The following is a 21135-nucleotide window of genomic DNA, read 5'->3' as shown; positions in this document are numbered from 1 at the left end:
TCGCTCCGCGCCAGATGGATGAAGATGGAAGATGCCGTACTGGATGAAGACTTCTGCCCGACTGGAGGACCACTTCTTGCCGCTTGGATGAAGACTTCTCCCAGCTTCGTTGAGGACTTCTGCCTGCTTGGATGAAGACTTCTGCTGCTTCTTGAGGATGGATGTCGGGTCTTCAAAAACTGTAAGTGGATCTTCGGGGTTAGTGTTAGGTTTTTTTAAGGGTTTATTGGGTGGGTTTTATTTTTAGCTTAGGGACTTTGGGCGGAAAAAGAGCTAAATGCCCTTTTAAGGGCAATGCCCATACAAATGCCCTTTTCAGGGCAATGGGGAGCTTAGTTTTTTTAGTTAGGTTTTTATTTGAGGGTTTGGTTGTGTGGGTGGTGGGTTTTACTGTTGGGGGGGTGTTTGTATTTTTTTTTAACAGGTAAAAGAGCTGATTTCTTTGGGGCAATGCCCTGCAAAAGGCCATTTTAATGGCTATTGGTAGTTTATTGTAGGCTAGTTTTTTTTATTTTATTTTGGGGGGCTTTTTATTTTCATAGGGCTATTAGATTAGGTGTAATTAGTTTAAATTACTGATAATTTCTTTTTTATTTTGTGTAATTTAGTGTTTGTTTTTTTGTAAGTTAGTTAATTGTATTTAATAAATGTAATTGATTTAATTGTAGTGTAAGGTTAGGCGTTAGTGTAAGACAGGTTAGGTTTTATTTTACAGGTAAATTTGTATTTATTTTAGCTAGGTAGTTAGTACATAGTTAATAACTATTTACTAACTAGTCTACCTAGTTAAAATAAATACAAACCTAACTGTGAAATAAAAATAAAACCTAAGATAGATACAATGTAACTATTAGTTATATTGTAGCTAGCTTAGGGTTTATTTTATAGGTAAGTATTTAGTTTTAAATAGGAATTATTTAGTTATTAATAGTAGGTTTTATTTAGATTTATTTTAATTACATTAAAGTTAGTGGGTGTTAGGGTTAGACTTAGGGTTAGGGGTTAAGAACTTTAGTATAGTGGCGGCGACGTTGGGGGCGGAAGATTAGGGGTTAATAAATGTAGGTAGGTGGCGGCGATGTTAGCGGCAGCAGATTAGGGGTTAATAAGTGTAATGTAGGTGTCGGGGATGTCGGGGGCGGCAGATTAGGGGTTAATAAGTGTAATGTAGGTGTCGGCGATGTCGGGGGCGGCAGATTAGGGGTTAATAAGTGTAATGTAGGTGTCGGCGATGTCTGGGGCAGCAGATTAAGGGTGTTTAGACTCAGGGTTTATGTTAGGGTGTTAGGTGTAAACATAACTTTTCTTTCTTCATAGGAATCAATGGGGCTGCGTTACAGAGCTTTAAGCTCCTTTATTGCAGATGGTAGGCTTTTTTTCAGCCGGCTCTCCCCATTGATGTCTATGGGGAAATTGGCTGTACCGCTCACTTTTTGGCCTCCCAGGCAGACTTGTAAAACCTGCAAGTGCCATAACGCTGCTTTTTCACTAATACCGCAAAACTCGTAATCTAGCCGATGGTTATTAATATACTTTTAACCTCTGTGATTGCCTTGTATCTAAGCCTCTTTTTGACAGACCCCTTATCACATGGCTATTTTTTTATTATCTATTGACTTGCATTTTAGCCAATTACTCACAAATAACTCCACAAGTGTGAGCACAATGTTATCCATATGGCCCACATGAACTAGCCGTCTACTGTAGTGAAAAGCAAATAAAAAAGCTTGTGATAAGAGGCTGTCTGTAGTGGCTTAGAAACAGGTAGAAATTTAGAGGTTTAAAGAGACACTGAACCCAAATTGCATAGAGCATGCAATTTTAAGCAACTTTCTAATTTACTCCTATTGTCAATTTTTCTTTGTTCTCTTGCTATCTTTATTTGAAAAAGAAGGCATCTAAGCTATTTTTTGGTTCAGACGCTGGACAGCACTTGTTTATTGGTGAGTGAATTTATCCACCAATCAGCAAGAACAACCCAGGTTGTTCACCAAAAATGGGCCGGCATCTAAACTTACATTCTTGATTTTAAAATAAAGATACCAAGAGAATGAAGAAAATTTGATAACAGGAGTAAATTAGAAAGTTGCTTAAAATGGAATGCTCCATCTGAATCATGAAAAGAAAAAAATTGGGTTCAGTGTCCCTTTATATGTTTATAAAGTATATTAATATAACAATGCTGATTGTGCAAAGCTGGGGAATGGATAGTAAATGTGTTGTCTATCTTTTTAAATAATAACAATTTTGGTGTTGTCTGTCCCTTTAAATTACATCTGCCTCCGTACCGGTGAGGTCAAGAGGAGCCTTTCTAACCCCTTCCTCCAGCCACCTCTCTGCGCCAGTTAGTAAGTTCTAACACCAAAATCACTCAGCTTAGCTTTAATTTGTTTTGATTCTATGAGGACGCGTTTTTAGGCAGTAAAGTCCTGTGCACAGAGGGACATGGAGACTCTTATCGAGAAGGACAGATCATTTTTAATTGAGCTGATGCTCCCTGTATATAAACAGATGGCTTCTTTAAATCAATTATTCCTCATTTGTGTAACTGGAAATGATTTCCTGACAGATACAGTAACATGAGAGAAATAGAGGAGGACAGTTGTGTACGTGCACTTGGCTTTTTTGAATGAATCACGCTAATCTTTGTCATTCTTATTCTAAGCTGTAGTTTTTCCCCCTGTTGTTAATCAATTGCTAGTAATGATTTGTGTCTTCAGTGCAGAATGAGCACTTTCATTATCTTGCTCTGCTCATCAGAAAAAAAATAAAAAAATGTTTTAGGCTTCTTTAATATTAAATCCAAATGTAGGAATCTGTGTCACTTGCAGCTGCAAATTAATGAACAGTTTGTACTGGGTTATGTTAAAAAGATATACAAAAGGCTAGATTTTTTTTCTTAACTCAATAGGGGCAGTCAGCAAATGTCAGTAATTATATTAAATAAAACAAGAAATATATTGTACTTTTCTATGAACAAACTTCAAATGCACAGTGCTTTTGTAAGATAGAGGCATTTGCTTTGGCTTACACAAGTGCCAGTTCCTGCAGTGATAGGCCAGTCTTGTGTATAGATGCAGATACACACTTATTCACTTACCAGTAGACAGATCCTGCATAAGAGGAACTTTGATTGTTTAGGTTTAAGGTCATGAAAAATGTTTCTTGGTTTAAAGGGATATAAAACCCTAAAATATTCTTTTGTGATTCAGACAGAGCAAACATCCCTGCTTTTCAACAAAAAGTTATAATAGAATGAAGACAGTTTGACAATATCCCTTTAAGCGCAATACAGTATTCAATGTGGAGTGGAAAACATCAGATAACCACTTAGGCTGGGGAATGTTCAAATTCGTTCATTCATTATTTTTTTTAAGAATAGTTGCCATAATAGATTAAACAACATAACAGAGACAGTGACTTTTGCAGAGCTCCCTATCATTCTGTAGTGAATTCCTAAAATTCTGCTCACAACCCTGCTCATTTTTACCCAGTTCTAGGTTTTAAAGGGACAGCCTAGTCAAAATTACACTTTCATGATTCAGATAGGACATGCAATTTTAAACAATTTTCCAGTTTACTTTTATCATCAAATTTTTCTCTTTGTATTCTTTATTGAAAGCTAACTCTAGGTAGGCTCATATGCTAATGTCTAAGCCCTTAAAGGCCGCCTCTTATCTTAGCGCATGATTGGCTAAAATGCAAGTCTGTCTGAGATAAGGGGGCAGTCTGCAAGTGTTAGATACAAAGTAATCACAGAGGTAAAAAACATATTAATATAACCGTATTCGTTATGCAAAACTAGGGAATGGGTAATAAAGGGATCTTATCTTTATCTTTTTAAACAATAAACAGTTTCAAGTAGACTGTGCCTTTAATTTTTAAACGTTAATGATTCAGATAGAGTGGGCAATTTTAAGCACTTTTCTAATTTACTCCTATTATTAATTTTTCTTCGTTCTCTTGATATCTTTATTTGAAAAAGCAAGAATCTAAACTAACAAGCCAGCACATTTTTGGTTCAGGACCTGGATAGCGCTTGCTAAATGTAGCTACCAATCAGCAAGCGCTACCCAGGTGCTGAACAAAAAATGAGCTGGCTCCTAATCTTAGATTCTTGCTTTTTCAAATAAAGATACCACGAGAACAAAGAAAATTTGATAATAGGAGTAAATTAGAAAGTTGTTTAAAATTGCATGCTCTATCTGAATCATGAAAGTTCAATTTTGACTAGACTATCCCTTTAAAGGACCAGTCAACACTGTAGATTTGCATAATCAACAAATACACGATAAGAAGACAATGCAATAGCACTTAGTTTGAACTTCAAATGAGTAGTAGATTTTTGTTAAATAAATTGCAAAGTTATGTCTATTTCCACTCCCCCTGTATCATGTGACAGCCATCAGCCAATCATAAATGCATATACGTATATGCTGTGAATTCTTGCACATGCTCAGTAGGAGTTGGTCACTCAAAAAGTGTAAATATAAAAAGACTGCACATTTTGTTAATGGAAGTAAATTTGAAAGTTGTTTAAAATTGCATACTGTATCTGAATCATGAAGTTTAATTTTGACTTGAGTGTCCCTTTAAATAAGTCAATGAGGCAAAATTTGGCTTTTCTTAGCAGTCATGTAAATCTGTACAGCTGCTGTTATTAAAACACTTTGCAATGGAACGTACATGTAAAACTGTGCTGTTTTTGGTGCAGATCAGATGGTATTCTCTGAGCACAGAGCATACATATCATTAGGTAGTGTGTTTGTCTGTGTATATGGTGCCAGACGTTTTTTGACGTTATAGCACTTGCTGGTAGTAAACTGCGGCTGTATAGAATACTACCAAATCAAGAAACAGGAGATTAAAACATCTAATCAGGCAATTAAGGAATACTTATGGACGAATAATAGACCTAGACTTAGCCATCAAAAATTAACACTTAAAAAAGAATATTTGGGCCTGGGTCTCCCTAACTTAATAATATATAACCTGGTGGCAGTGACAAAGATTGCTCTTGATTGGCTCCTAGAGAGTAATCACTTTACCTTACCAGAGATAGAAAATGGATTGATAAAACCTCTTTATTTAAAAAATATCCTCCATCTTGAGGTTAAGAACCTTCCACCATATGTCAAAAAAATAGATTTGCTTAGGGATACAATTGTAGCGTGGCACAGAACATGTAAATATTTAGGTATATATCCCTATGCAACACGATATTTAACTATTAAAGGAAACTCAGAATTCAAACAGGGTTACTCATCCAAAATATTTTCAGACTGGCAAGAAAAGGGATTATCCAATATTATTCAACTAACAAAAAATAACCAGGGAGTAATTCAAGTTGAAGATTTCGAAACAATTAAAAATAAATATCTCCTCTCTGAGAAACATTATTTTTCATTTTTACAAATTAGGCATTATTGCCTTAAATTAATACAAATACAAGGGAATAACTGGGATCTTGCACCACTAGTTCCGGTAATTAATTTTATCAAAAGTGGTAAATACTCAATATCCCCGCTATACAACCTATTAAATAATATAAACTACAAACAACATATTGAAAGTGGAACTGTAAAATGGAGGGAAGTTTACTTTCCGAGTCTAACTACGCAAGTAATACTAAAAAGCGTGGAAAGAGTCGAGGAAGCATCATTAGCTATCCCTATGCGTGAACAGCACGTAAAGTTAATGTGGATGGTATATATCACACCTGAGAAGATTGCTAAATGGGGTGGCACAGGGGAAGGAACGTTCTGCATTAAATGCAGACAATCAAAGACAAACCTAATCCATAGCTTTTGGCTATGCCCCAAGATACAAGGTTTTTGGGGAAAGATAAATTTCTGGCTGAGCAAAGTTTATCAAACTCAAATACTCTTACAACCAGATCAGATCTTTTTTTTTCACTATAATAAAGAACACCTACAAAATCGGAAATTTATAACGATGATAATTTTGTTAGCTAGAAATCTTATATTAAAAGGATGGAAACAGGCCAAACCACCCTCCTTTGGGAATCTTGGGGAAATTACTCATCACCAATTTCTCATAGAACTACAAGACACTATATACCACATTGACAACAACATAACACGTTTCTTTAGCAAATGGGAGAAGTGGATTAAAACTAGGGAGATCGAAGAACAAAAGAAAATAATTGGAAACTTTAAAAATACAATCTATATGGAAAATTGCAGATTGAGAGGAGAATGGCTTTTTGAAGTGCCCGATCAGGCCTAGAAATCAGAGGGAGGGGGAAGAGAGGAGAGAGAGAATTTTTTTTTTTTTTTTTTTTTTTGTTCGGTTTTTTTTTTTTTTTTTTTTTTTACAAGACGTAAACATTTCTATGTGATTTAAGATGTTATAATTTTAAATTGAATATTTTATATATAGATCCCAGGGGGGGAAAAGGCACCAATATAGATAGAAAGATTTTTTGTGTTGTTTCTGTGGTTGAAAAGGGGAAAGGATAAAGGTCTGTTAGTTTTTTTTTTTTCTTATGCTTTCTTTCTTTATGATAACAGAAAGGGGGAAAAAGGAATACCTCTTTATATCTTTATGTTTGTTATGCTTTATGGACAGGTATCCTCCCTAAAAGATTTAATTTTCTCTGTTTGAGACCAAGATTGGGTAAATATATACTGCATTATATAGTAGTTGAAACATGAAGTAAACAGTATGAAAATGTTATACTATGATTTTGTTAAATCTGGAAAGATTGATTGTTTAAGATTTGTAATTGATGTATAAAACTAATAAACCTTTTAAAAAAAAAAAAAAAAAAAAAAAGAATACTACCAAATGTTTGTGTCCTTATAATAATCTTAATTTTGGAACTAGTGTTTGCTCCTAGGATTTGCTGGTTTCTATGGCAGTGCATGTGATTAATTATATCATATGTCCTTGAGAAAAATACTATACGGATCTCTTTGGTTTTATTGTTTTGTCATGTAATATACATATAAAAAGATATTAATTCAAAGCCTTTGGCTGTAATCTACTGCATGTAAAACAATTAAATGACACAAATGTAGATTTCAAATGAGTCTTTTCTTTGACGCTTGACATCCTGAATGAGACATGAGAGGCCTGTTGCTGTTGATAGTGAAAGGCTATGTTAAGCTTTGTTTTGCATGAATAATGCTTCACACATGCTGTAGCTGTGCTCAGGAAAAAAGCCAGTGAATTTCCAAAACCATAATATTGCCTGCTATTTGTTTTTCCCCCTTTTATTTTCAACCTGCTGCCTACATTTTTTTTCTATCTGTTTTATTTTAACCCATGTTTGCCCAGATGGACCTAATGACATTACAGTTCCTTGTGTTTCCTCTGAAAACATTACTGTGCAGCACTGGGAGATTTATGTGATTCTCTGCCAGCAGATTGCTGTAATGTGTAATTTGGGTCAGATTTCACAGGGACATTAACAGGCACTTTGCAACACGCAGACCAGCTGTCTGTTTTTTTGCTCCAAAATAAAAAAAACTTTATCAAAACATTGACAAAGCTTACAGTGTAATCAGTACAGTGCATGTGTATATATATGTTTATATATGTTTATACAATAGATGTGTATCAGGTTCCAGCCTCATATTCTAACAGAGAGATTGTAACAGTTTGGAAAATAAAAGTATAGCTGGTTGCTTCAACTTTTAATCAATACAATTTATATTCTAAACCTCAATGCAAAGTTTGTCAAATGCTATGTATATACATTTATTGTTTCTTCATTTTATTCACATACACATGCATTCGCTCGCACACATATACACATCTATCTATTGCTGCAATATATACAAAAAAAACCCCCAAACACAGATTTCTTGAAACAATACTTCACCATACACAAGTGCTGAAAGCCAACAGAACTAAAGGCAATAGCTATCTGAATAACAGAAAGGTTTAGAGCTATATTTAAAAAAATATTATATATATATATATATATATATATATATATATATATATATATATATATATATATAAAAAATCAATGTAAATATTTGCATAGGAAATTAGCACATCTAGGCAAGTACAAGCGGGGATACTTGCCTAGATGTGCTAATTTCCTATGCAAATATTTACATTAATTTTGAGACATGGAGGATTTTAATTTTAGTTTTTTTATCTCCCCCCATAATTGTAATATATATATATATATATATATATATATATATATATATATAGACATACATACATACATACATATCTATTTGAATATATATATATATATATATATATATATATATATATATATATATATATATATATATATATATACACACACACACACACACACACACACACAATTGTAATCAAAATTATTCAACACCCATTGCAAATCAGGTTTATTGTCAAAATTTACAGACTTTCAGCTGTTTGCAATGAACAAATAAAACAAAAGCAATTGAAATAGCTCAACACAATGGGGCCGATTTATGAAAGTGCAAGCGGATATGATACAATGTAGCGTATCATGTCCTCTGTCTGCATTCATCATTGCACAAGCAGTTATTGTAAACTGCTTGTGCAATGCAGCCCCCTGCAGATTCGCGGCCAATTGGCTGCTAGCAGGGGGTGTCAATCAGCCCTATTGTATAGGATCGGGTGGATTGATGTCCGCAGCCTCAGAGCAGGCGGACCAGTTCCAGCAAGCCTGAAGACTCTCGTGAAAACAGGTGCATCAAGCTCCATTCAGAGCTTGATAATTCGGCCCCAAAGCTTGCTTCAAGTGGTTTCTCCAAATTTAACTGAAAATGCAGCTTTTAATGACTTCTGCAATCTTAAAAATTATTCATCCTCTTCATGGCAAGCATCTTTAGTACTTAGTAGAGCACCCATTTGTTATTACGACCTGCTGCAAAGGAGATGCATAGCCAGACACCAGCTTCTGTCAGCGTTGCTGTGGAATTTTAGTCCATTCCTCATGAGCAATCGCCTCCAGTTCAGTAATATTCTTGGGTTTGCATGCTGCAACATTCTTTTTCAAATCCTACCAGAGATTTTCTATGGGGTTCAAGTCAGGTGACTGTGATGGCCACTGTAGAATCTTCTAGGACTTCTCCTGCAACCAAGCCTTGTTAGAATTTGAGGTATGCTTAGGATCATTGTCCTGTTGGAAGGTCCAATGACGCCCAAGCTTCAGCTTCATCACAGACGGCATGATGTTTTTGCCTAGGATTTCCTGATATTTCAATTAATCCATACTGCCTTCCACACACTGCAGGTTTCCAGTTCTAGAGGATGCAAAGTAATCCCAGAGCATCACCGAGCCACCACCCATGCTTAACTGTAGGCAGTGTTCTTTTCAGCAAATGCTTCATTCTTCTTCCTCCAGACATACTTCTGATCCATTGGGCCGAAAAGTTCCATTTTTGTTTCATTGCACCACAGAACAGAATCCCAGAACTTCTGTGGTTTATTTATATGATTTTTAACATATTGGAGCCGACTTTTCCTGTGCTTTTGGGTCCGTAGTGGTGTTCGTCTTTGAGTTCTGGCATGGAAACCTTCTGTGTTTAGTACGCGCCTTACTGTGCAAACTGAAACCTCAGTGCCTGTTGCCACCAAGTCTTGCTGCAGGTCTTTTGCAGTCACTTAAGAGTTTTTCTCAACCTGCCTTCTCAGACATCTGGTTACAGCCGTTGATAGCTTCCTTTTTCTGCCCCTTACAGGTATTGTAAACACTGTTCCTTTAGCTTTGAACTTGCAAACTATGTTTCCAACGGTGTCTCTTGGAACATTCAGTGCTATCTTTTTGTATCCTGTTCCTTGTTTGTGAAGGGCGATTATCTCTTCTCTTAACTTTTTGGACCACTCTTTTGACTTTGCCATATTTCTAACATGTCGTCAAATGTGACATTCGACATTTTTCCTACTTCATGACTGAAAGTCCCCTTTATTTGTTCCACTGGTAAATCCTAGGGTTTTACTAACTTTCTTCAAGTTTTGTCTTTGAGTATTTATTGGTTTTGTCTAGGTCTTCTTTCTCTTTTATTCTTGCCCATCCTTTCTATTTCATTTTCACCCAGCATTTGGAAGTAATTTCTCTGAGATATTGCTCCTTCTTTTTTTCAAGGCTGTTTAGCTTTGCTTTTAGTAAGGTTAAGCATTGCACATTCCATTGTTCACCTTGTAAATACTCATATTAGCTACTATTGTCTTTAGGAGTGTTTCTCCCTTTGTGCTTTAACTTATCACTCCGCTTACCTCACCCTAAAGAGGATTTGTGCTATTGATTCTCTCAGTGATTCCCTTGTGAGCAGCTTTACCAGGAGGTCTCTCTGTAGCAGTTCTGTAAATTGCCCACTGGGCCCTCTTACATATCTTTATTTTTTCTTTAACTACTTTGATTCCCCCAATATTGCCTCTGCGGAGAACTTTTTAGAGACAGTGTAATGTAGTTTGTTGTTTTCTAGTTAAAGGGACAGGAAACACCAGAATTATTGTTGTTTAAAAAGATAGATAATCCCTTTATTACCCATTCCCCAATTTTGCATAACCAACACTGTTATAATAATATACTTTTTACCTCTGTGATTACCTTGTATCTATGCCTCTGCAAACTGCCCCCTTATTTCAGTTCTTTTGACAGACATGCATTTTTAGCCAATCAGTGCTTGCTCTTAGGAGTTTCACGTGCCGGAGCTCAATGTTATCTACAGTATATGAAACACATGAACTAACGCCCTCTAGTGGTGAAAAACTGTTGAAATGCTTTCCGATTAGAGGCAGTCTTCAAGGTCTAAGAAATTAGCACATGAACCTCCTAGATTTAGCTTTCAACTAAGAATACCAAGAGAACAAAGCAAAATTGGTAATAAAAGTAAATTGGAAAGTTGTTTAAAATTACATGCCCTATTTAACATATGAAAGATTTTTTTGACTTTACTATCCCTTGAAAGACCATATTTTTGTTTGCTGCCAGACCTTTATACCCTACTTATGATTATATACATTGCTTTGCATATTAATCCAATAGTAATGGATCACCTCCTATTTCATATCTGTCACAAATAAAACAGGATTTTTGTACTTATAAATTATAATTAAAGGGACACTGAACCCAAATTTTATCTTTCATGATTCAGATAGAGCCTGCAATTTTCTAATTTACTCCTAATATCAATTTTTCTTCACTCTTGCTATCTTTATTTGAAAAGCAAGAAAGTTTAGAAGCCGGACCATTGTTTGTTTAAAACCTGGGTTGTGCTTGCTGATTGGTGGCAAATTGCTGTCCAGCGTACTGAACCAAAAATTGGCTGGCTACTTAGCTTAGATGCCTTCTTTTTTAAATAAAGATAGCAAGAGAACAAAGAAAAATTGATAATAGGAGTAAATTATAAAGTTGCTTAAAATTGCATACTCGACTTCCGGTGGGCGATTCTAGAAGATGGCTGCGAGCTCTGTTAGCTCTGAAGAAAATCACTACTAACATCAGTTATTTTGCCACTCTTCTATGCCATCTGCATCTCCCTTGGCAGATAAGCTGTCCGGGAAACATTGGCAGATAGAAGCACTCCACACACTTCTCCTCCGGAAGGCATTACACCAAGTTATAATCCATAAAGGATTACTGAGCAATGGAACCGGAAAAGGACATTGCAGCGCAGATACTCACAACATTTCTGCCTATTTTTGACCGTTTACTCTTAAGCTGTCAAAATCTATATGAAGTGGTTCAGGCAACTAAAAGATCCTGTCCCGCAGAATCTGATACGGCACTGAAATTGGTAACTACCTCCACACTAGATAATAAGCAGTTAAAACATGACCCCCCAGGCAGCGTGGTGTGGTTGGAAGATATGCAGCCTGATACATGCAATGGCGGGACACCAACTCACAATTCCTGGATACTCCTTTCACTAAACGGGACTGGTGACCGCAACTCAAAATCCACTCAAGGGAACAACAGTATTGCAGTTCCGCAACATACTGCTTCCTTATACCTACCAATACAGACGGCAGAATGGCTATTAATATCGCCGGAGCCTTGGCTTAGTGCACAATATGCAGGCATGGGGGACAGGCTGGACCAGCAATTGCCGACAGACGCAACAAGATTACCTGCGATGGCACACAGCTATATAACGGGGCTTCTGGTAGCTGAGAAAACTATCTGGCCCATATCGGAGCACCTGAAAAATCAAGATGGCCGTTGCGGTTTAAAACTGAAGGGCGAGATTGCTTTGCCGAAAAACGGCATCGGATGACATCATACCCCTGGACAGGGTGAGCTTTCTCGGAACAGACTCTCAGACCTTACATTAAACTCTGACTGAAGCTGGCCGTTGAACGTTTTGCCAAAAGGTTGACTCTTTGGTTTACTCCTGTCTTGTTTTTGTTTTTTTGTTGTTCTGTGATATAGAGGGGACCTGAATTGCAGCAGTTATTGAGCCCACACCTAATACTGTGATTGCATTATTTTGAACAGCGGCTCCAGGATAAAGATTGCAGCAAACACTGTCATTTCTTAATTAAATTAAGGCCAATTTTATTGTTAATAGTGTATTGTTTATATTGTTCTAGTTAGTTTATCAGTCTAAGGGTCTACACTGATGAATCACTGGTTTCTTATCGTAGTCAAATATCCACTGAGAACATTAACTGTCTATGTGAGTACTGCTTTGATTGCTATCTAAATTATGTTATCTCCCATCAACCCTAGTCTTGGGTAAGTCTATAATGTAATAAGGGAATCTGCCTTTATTGTACCTGGCCCCATGGTAATAAGGTATTTCTCTGTTGGAGAAGAGGTATATGACTGGTTGTAAACTTGCATGTTGTTGTGAAAAGGTCCTCCACATGGATACTGATGTATGGCTGCCACATGTCTTCTCCTTAAAGCCCACGTAGACCATGGTAATTAGCTCACAACAAATTTCTGCTCTACTTGTTCATCTTATCAGAAACAGAAACATATTCTATCATTTTTTCCCATCCCTACTGAAAGTTTTGGTGCAGTGTTATAGAGGAGGGTTTTATCATTTCTATCACAATTGTCATTAAAATCAATGTACACGCTTATTACGTGCTGCAAAATCCGCACCCTACATGTGATAGGCGTGTGCATGCTGACCTCCCATATGCTATTTTCTATATTAATCGCCTGGGTTATATCCGTACATACATTTTCCCTCACAGTCACTTTGTGTAGTGATAAGTACCTGCTCAGTGGGGCAAGAGACATAGGTTTAGAAATATAAGCTGCTGTTACATCAAGATAAACAGTTCTAACTGGCGTAACACTTCAATCCGCATGGCTACCAGACTGGGGATCACTGTAATGCTGGTTTTTATACATGTCAACTCCCATCAACCCTAGTCTTGGGTAGGTCTATAACACAATAATGGAATCTACCTTTTTTGTTCCTGGCCCCATGGTAATAAGGTACTGGTCTGTTGTATTATAAGGGAGGGTCTTGTTATTTGTTCAGTGGGGCAAGCGACATAGGTTTAGAAAGTTCAGCTGCTGCTGCATCAAGATAAACAGCTCTAACTGGCGCAAAACTTCAATCTACATGTCTCCCAGACTAGGGATCACTGTAATATTGGTTCGAATTTGTTAGATAGTTGGGGGGGTGGGTGGGGGGTCAGTTGGGGATACTGTTAAAAGGTAAAACGAGAGAGAGCTGAGTATATGTGGACAACAAGATTGTAAGCGGCATTTGAAAGATGTAAAGTGCCGCATTTATCCTGACATTTGTCATACATCAATTTCATGAATTACTGTTATGTTATGCACAATGATACCTCTGCGTAGGTTGAATCTTTACCATATTTGTGAATGTAATTTTCATAGTATTATCTGGTAATGTTGTTTGATGTCTCCACAGCTTATCTCTCAATAAAAAGAATTAAAAAAAAAAATAAAAAAAAAAATTGCATTTGCATACTCTATCTGAATCATGAAAGAAAACATTTGGGTTTAGTGTCCCTTTAATTCTCTTTCTACACATTTTGAGTGACAGGATGTGAAGTCCCACTAGCTTTCCTTGTAATTTTTCTTTTTTCTGCTTTGCTAACGTACAAGAAAGTGAGTAGGAAGGATCTTTCTTTTGAATGTTTTTTTTTCCAGTTTCTTCATTTCTCCAAATGGTGGCTTAAAGGGACATGAAACTGTATAAAATTATTGCATGATTCAGATAGAGCACACAATCTTAAACAACTTTGCAATTTACTTATATTATCTAATTTTCTTTGCTAGGTCGGTATCCTTTGTTGAAAAGGTAGGCTCAGGAGCTGGAAGCTAGTTGCTGATTGGTGGCTTCACATATATACTGCTAATAATTGGCTTACTGATGTGTTCAGCTATCTCCCTGCAGTGCATTGCTTCTAATTCAATAAAGGATACCAAGAGAATGAAGCAAACTTGATAATAAAAGTAAATTGGAAAGTTGTTTATGATCTATCTGAATCATGAAAGGAATGGGTCTTAGGTCCCTTTTGTGATGTGAGTGAGTTGAAAAAAGTCCCCCTTAGTGTGTGCTCATTGTCCCATATTACAAATATGCAAATGTCCCCTGATGATTTGTTCTACTTAGTTATAGGGTATTCCTGACATTAATCTGCTATTTTGAAGGACATTTGAATAGGGTCAAGCTGGTGTTCTTGACGAAATATCCATTGTCTAGGGAATTAGTGAGCTAGGAGAAAATGTGCCTATGAGTTTATCAAGAGATTTCATGTTATTATCTTTATATAAATGCACTGTTTGTAAATAATGTGGTATATGTTATGCCATAAAACATTATTACATAATTTATTTGGATGCTTGTTTGATATTATGTTTTCTAAAAGTATCTCCAAATTAAACTGTTTTCTATTTATGCTGTCTCTTGCTCGTTGGTTGTTCATTTGTCTTTTTCTTTTTTTTTCTCTCCAGATCATCCCTCCTCCCTCTGATGGTGGTCATCTAAACCACACTCCTGGCCCTTCAAGCAGTGCTTCCCTAGTGGCAGAACCTGCGAAAACCCCTAAAGCTGGCAAAGATCCTGCACTGGTCCATTGTCAGGAAAGCAGTTTAGATGTGGAACATGTAGATCCCGGGACTACAAGTAGGTGGCGCCGTGCGTTCACAATTGTATTGCCAAGCATATTACTGTCGTGATAAATTGTGATATTCCATGCATCTTATAGCTGGGTCAGTGTATTTAGACAGACACATTGTTAAATATTTATATTTTCTTTTTCTATCCTCCACTTAATTCTACTTAATATTTTGAATCAAAACATATTGTAAATGTTTCATATGTTAATTGATTGAAACTGTAGGTTAAATAATAATTTATTAAAATTAAATGAATATGTTTAAAAAGAAATAGACGTTTAAAATAGCTATGATGTATGTCTTTTTAATTGTGTATTTTTATGAGTCGTTCGCCTAGGGAACCTCCATATTTTCTTTTCTTTTGGTCATTAATTAGTGGTTTGACTGAAGAATGTTGTCTAATGTAACTGCCTTTGAGTGCGCGTGTGACACCATGTGACCTTGTCATTTGGTGGCAGATTTGACAAAGACGTTGCAGTCAGAGTTTCCTTTTGTCACTTTGTAATAAAGAGAGCAGACCATTGTGTGATTTGGTTCCAGCTCTGTTTGTGACAACTCCTCTTGCCAGCAGAGCCGAAAATATGGCTACTCCCTGGGTGGCAACATGAGGAAAAAAACATTTATTAATTGGCTAAGAATAAAAAAGGCACATTTTTAAAATATTGCAATTATTAATTAAAATGCTATAGGTAAAGAAACGTTTTCCTTAACTGAAGTTTGGGAGGGAATTGTTTAGAATAAATGATTCTGAAATGCTGAATGGTTCGGGTTACTTGGAAACGTTCTGCTTGTTAGGGTGTTAGATATGTGAAATAACCTTTCAATGATGGTGGCTTCATTAATTTAATAAGAAAGTGTCACATTTCTCACCAAGGGGAGTGAAGGTTCTTACTGTGAAGGCCTCTTGTTTTAACAGAAAATTGGCAGCTGATAAATAATAGCTGTTGTTATTACCATAACTTGATGATACTCAATTTATTGGTCTCAGATGGATTAAATGCTGAGGAGCCCTTTTGGAATTTAAACCTGTAAGCAGAAGTTGGACTTGGTTCTACAGTTAGCCAGCTGAGCTATCTCACTGCTCCTCACTTACAAGGAGAATAGGTTTCATCTTGGGATGTAAGCATGAAATCTTGCAGTCTGTCGCCAACTGCCTGTTTTGGATTTTAACAGAAATGCTTCCTCAAAAATGTTGGTGCATCTTAGATTGCTGCTTTAACCCTGTAGGCTGCCAGACACAGCTGGAAAATATATTATAGTACAGTGATTTAACCCCTTGATTACCAGAGAGGCCAGAATCACTTTGCCATGCAATGCATTGTAGCCCCCTTCAGAGGCCAAGTGGTTAATGCCTTCACTAAGCTGTCTGAAATAAATTAGCATTGCAGTTGGGGTTAAAGGCTCAGTGAGGATAAGCAAGCTGCTGTAAGCTGTTGAGGCTGCTTAGCCTTGGGGGAAGGACAGGTGCTGGCTTACGTTCCCTCCCCTTATCCCAGGCAGGTGAACTTGTTTTCCTATTGTGTATAGGATCAGCCCCCTGGCTGCTTGCCAGCTGCTCTTCCTATTCTAGGCTGGGGCCGGGTAAGAGGTGTGTGTGTCATGTCACCTGCGTGAGGTAAAGGGCTAGGCCGAGCTCTGCAGCTGCTGCTGCTTCATTAACCTCTTCACTTACTGCTTAAACCAATGTGTAAAGAACACAAGTACACGCCTAGACCAATCAAAAGACACAACAGTATAGGACTACATAAATATCAACAAGTAAAAGTACTTCTATGAAATAACAAGCTGTGTTGCCTGTGCAGGTCAGAATAAAGCTTGTGTAACTGCTGTGCGCTTACCTGTTTAACAGAAGGTGCTTCAGGCAAATGGTTTCAGATTATTAGCTAACAGTATGCCTGGCATTGTACAAAGGGATTCACTTCTTCCTTACATTTAGAAAAATATAGTGAATACACACTCAATATCTCATACAACTTTTCGCTAACTTTAGACGACGCAAAAGTGCAAATTTTTATTTATTTGTTTTTGTTTTGTTTAATAAAAGTTCTGATGCTGTCTTCTCTTTGTATCCTTTGTTGAAGTAGCATTTCTGTGCTACTGGGAGTCAGCTGAACACACTGTATGACCCAATGACTACAGGCATATATACTGTGTATGTATATATATATATATATATATATATATATATGCAGCAACCAATCAGCATCTAGCTCCCAGTATCATATGTTCTAATTTGCTAGATTGTGTCATTTTATCACTCACCACCCTGCAAAGCTATGTGTTTAAAGGGACAGTACACTGTAAAATTGTTTTTCCATTAATGTATTTTAAATGACTTGTTATACCAACTGCAGAGTATAAAATATTTGAGAAATATTTGAGAAATTGCATTTTCGGGTTTATTTGTGTATATGAAGTAGCTGGTTTTGTGCTTTGAAACCACAGCCTATTACAATGGGTTGAGCTTCAGGTAATATCAGATCTCATTATGTTATCACTTTTATGTACACAGACTTGCTTCCTTATCTTATATTTGTCTGGAACACCAAAGCTCAATACATAGAGAGAACAATGGAAAATTATAATTTTATTACTTAACTATCCTGCATCCCACTAAAAGTGTAATCTCTTCTGCTGGCTGTGTATACTTAGGCTATTCAATAGCGTATACGCCAGTATCAAAACTTTCAGTATAGGTTGGGAAACCACAAGCTAAATCAGCTATTTCAAATGATGAAATATGAGTAAAGGAGCTACTTGCAACCAATTTAATACACTCTAGCAGGTAAAAAGGATCATTGGGAATAATTTAAAGGGGAGAAAGTTTTTGGGTGAACTGTCCCTTTAACTGACACAAAGGGAAACTGCTGCTTCTGATCCAATTAAAAGTAATGTGTTATTTTATCACTATAATTGTCTTTTAACTTTGACTTTACTGTCTCTTTGAATACCTCCGTAAGATTTCACAGATCAGCATCCCTCAGGACCAGATCTTTGAAATCATTGGTGTAGGGCAGGGGTGTTCCAGATTGTCATATGTGTGAGACACTGTAGAGAGTTTTTTTTCCCACTTTTTCAGTTCCAGCGAATAAATATTAGACGTAAATTGAAAGTAGAAAATGCTTCTACAAAAAAACTTGGTTAACAATGGTACTGTATCACCTCACTTGAATTTAAAGGGTTAATTTAGCAGTTCTTTAGAAAGAAATACGGCATGATTTAGGCTTGTGTAAAAAACCTATATATACACTAAATCTAAAGATGCAGAGAAGAGTAGAACACTTTTCTCCAGCTGCATAAATGATTCATGTGGGTTCTAACATTGTCTATTGAATATTAGGAGAGGTAAAGTAATAATATGAGATCACAAACAAATGTTAAGCTGTAACACCATTTTAGCATGGACTGCAGTTTGGGATCACAGACGGTTCCAGCACTTTAATGTAACTTTATGATTCACATCTAGAGAAATGGGGACAGAGGAAATCATTGGGATTCAATGTTGTGATTTAGGGGCCTTAGATTGGACAACAGTAGATTTGGTCTGTGCTTCAGTAGAAAGATCACATGTGTGTAAGCTTCACAGAAAATTGTATTCTCATCATACAGTTTTATACTTAGATTATACTCACTAAAAATTACAAAGTACATTATAGTAATTTGTCATATTTAGTTGTTCTTCTCTAGGCTGACAGAGAGGGTTGTAGTGTAGTGCTAAGATCTCTCTGGCAGCAGAGAGGTTAAACAAGGCCAATGCCGTAGCTGGCAAACCTTTGGGCTTTGAGGCTGGGCATCAGTGCAGCTTGCCTGGGTGAGAGGAGCAGACTGCCTGCTATCATTGTCACCCCTCCTCTTTTGGCTAAAAGAGAAAAACGGTCCTAATTTGCAGTCAATAAATTAGCCGTTTGCTGTGAGTCAAGAGCAGCGCCAGGCAGACAGGCGGTCAGGAAGTGGCTCCAAGTCGGATTCCGGTCTTGGAAGAAGGGGGAGACCCAAGAGGGAGAGAAAGAGGGGAGGTTTACCTAACATACTGCAAGCTGTCTGTGTGGGCTCAGCTAAAGTGGAAGATGTGTAGGTAGGCATAGGACAGCAGGCACAAGTACTAAACCTTAGGGTGGGAGGACAACTCTGTATGGAGGGGAGCAGAAGGGGCTGGATATCAAGTTGTTTAGGTGAGTTTGTGATGGGGAGGTAGATGGAGTGGGTGGGATTTATATGGAGGGGAGGCAAGAGAGTTTGTCTGGGAGTTCTCTTTGGTTTGTCAAATCTCCAATTCTTTTCCTGTCCTTTGCCAGAATAATCCCTTCATGTCTAGAGTGCCAGCTGTCGCTAAAAAGACTCTGTCTTCACCTCAGAACATTGTCTATGTAAAGAATGTAGGCACAAAACCACAGTGTTTAGTAAATAGCCAGTATATGTGAAATGTATCTGATGAGTTGTGTAGCTATTTATTTATTTGCTTTTTGCTCAGGGATAATTCTGCTCCCTTTTTATTGCTTACCAAACTGGCAGATTTCCTACTAAATGGTAAAACTACCATGATTTGCTTTCCTTTGCAATAATGTGTGACAGGTTGAAAGTTAAGGGTTATGCTAAATAACAGACCAGTATAAGTTGTATGTTCCAATTAACCTACGGATAGCTCCAGACATCTTCCTTTTAATTAAAACATGTTAAATTATTATAGTTTTGATTTTCCTTAAAATTTTGACATAAGCACTGTTTAAAGATCAATTAAAACTAATACAGCAGTGTAACGGTTGTATCACAGTGTAATACTAATTGGGTGCAGGTACTTTCTGTTAATTTTCATTGTCTGATGAGTTTCTTTCTACCAATGCTCCTTGGCTGATAGATCTGATAGGTACAGATACCTACTGTACTTACTGAGCATTAGTAGGAAATAGAAAACATTTTTTTTTTTTTCATATGAAATAGTTGAAATGCTTCTCTTTCAAATAAATAGATAAATGGTAGAATTGTTTTTGAATACAACAAATGATAGACTACAATGTCCCTTTAAGTGTGAACTGGACTCCTCTTTATAAAATTGTATACATTTAATAAACACAGTGCTTTCAAGAAATAATGCTTCCTAGAAACACTCGGCTAGATTACGAGTGTTGCATTAGCCTTAAAAAGCAGCGTTGAGGGGTCCCAACACTGCTTTTTAACGCCCGCTGGTATTACAAGTCAGGCAGGAAAGGGTCTACCGCTCACTTTTTTTCCGTGATTTTAGCTTACCGCAAATCCCCTTACGTCAATTGCGTATCCTATCTTTTTAATGGGATTTGCCTAACGCCGGTATTACGATCGCCTGAAAAAGTGAACGGTAGACCCTCTCCTGTCCAGACTCCTACCACATTTAAAAGTCAGTAGTTAAGAGTTTTATGGGCTAACGCCGGAACATAAAACTCTTAACTAAAGTGCTTAAAGTACACTAACACCCATAAACTACCTATTAACCCCTAAACCGAGCCCCCCCCCCCCACATCGGAAACACTTAACTAAAATGTTTAACCCTTAATCTGCCGACCGGACATCGCCGCCACTTTAATAAATATATTAACCCCTAAACTCCCGTCCTGCCTCGCACTCCCGCCTCGCAAACACTAGTTACATTTTATTAACCCCTAATCTGCCGTCCCTAACATCGCCGACACCTACCTACAGTTATTAACCCCTAATCTGCCGACCCCAACGTCGCCGCTACTATATTAAATTTATTAACCCCTAAACCTAAGTCTAACCCTAAGTCTAACCCACCCCTAACTTAAATATAATTTAAATTAAACGAAATAAATTTAACATAATTAAATAAATTAATCCTATTTAAAACTAAATACTTACCGATAAAATAAACCCTAAGCTAGCTACAATATAACTAATAGTTACATTGTAGCTAGCTTAGGATTTATATTTATTTTACAGGCAACTTTGTATTTATTTTAACTAGGTACAATAGTTATTAAATAGTTATTAACTATTTAATAACTACCTAGCTAAAATAAGTAAAAAATTACCTGTAAAATAAACCCTAACCTAAGTTACAATTACACCTAACACTACACTATAATTAA

The 21135-nt window shown here is 36.8% G+C and overlaps 1 protein-coding gene across 2 annotated transcripts in view; it reads left to right on the top strand.

The window, feature by feature from the left end:
• The window catches only part of GSE1 (Gse1 coiled-coil protein), a 1047037-nt gene that overhangs the window by 345278 nt on the left and 680624 nt on the right, over nt 1-21135 (top strand). For both annotated transcript variants that reach the window (XM_053701006.1, XM_053700996.1), the window contains exon 2: nt 14891-15062. In XM_053701006.1, coding sequence (XP_053556981.1) covers nt 14891-15062 — 172 coding nt within the window. The remainder of the gene's footprint in view (nt 1-14890; nt 15063-21135) is intronic.

This window comes from Bombina bombina, chromosome 1, assembly GCF_027579735.1.
Source record: "Bombina bombina isolate aBomBom1 chromosome 1, aBomBom1.pri, whole genome shotgun sequence".
Taxonomy (NCBI): Eukaryota; Metazoa; Chordata; class Amphibia; order Anura; family Bombinatoridae; genus Bombina; species Bombina bombina.
Note: the sequence above shows the minus strand (reverse complement) of the source record. Positions and strands in the feature narration are given on the sequence as shown.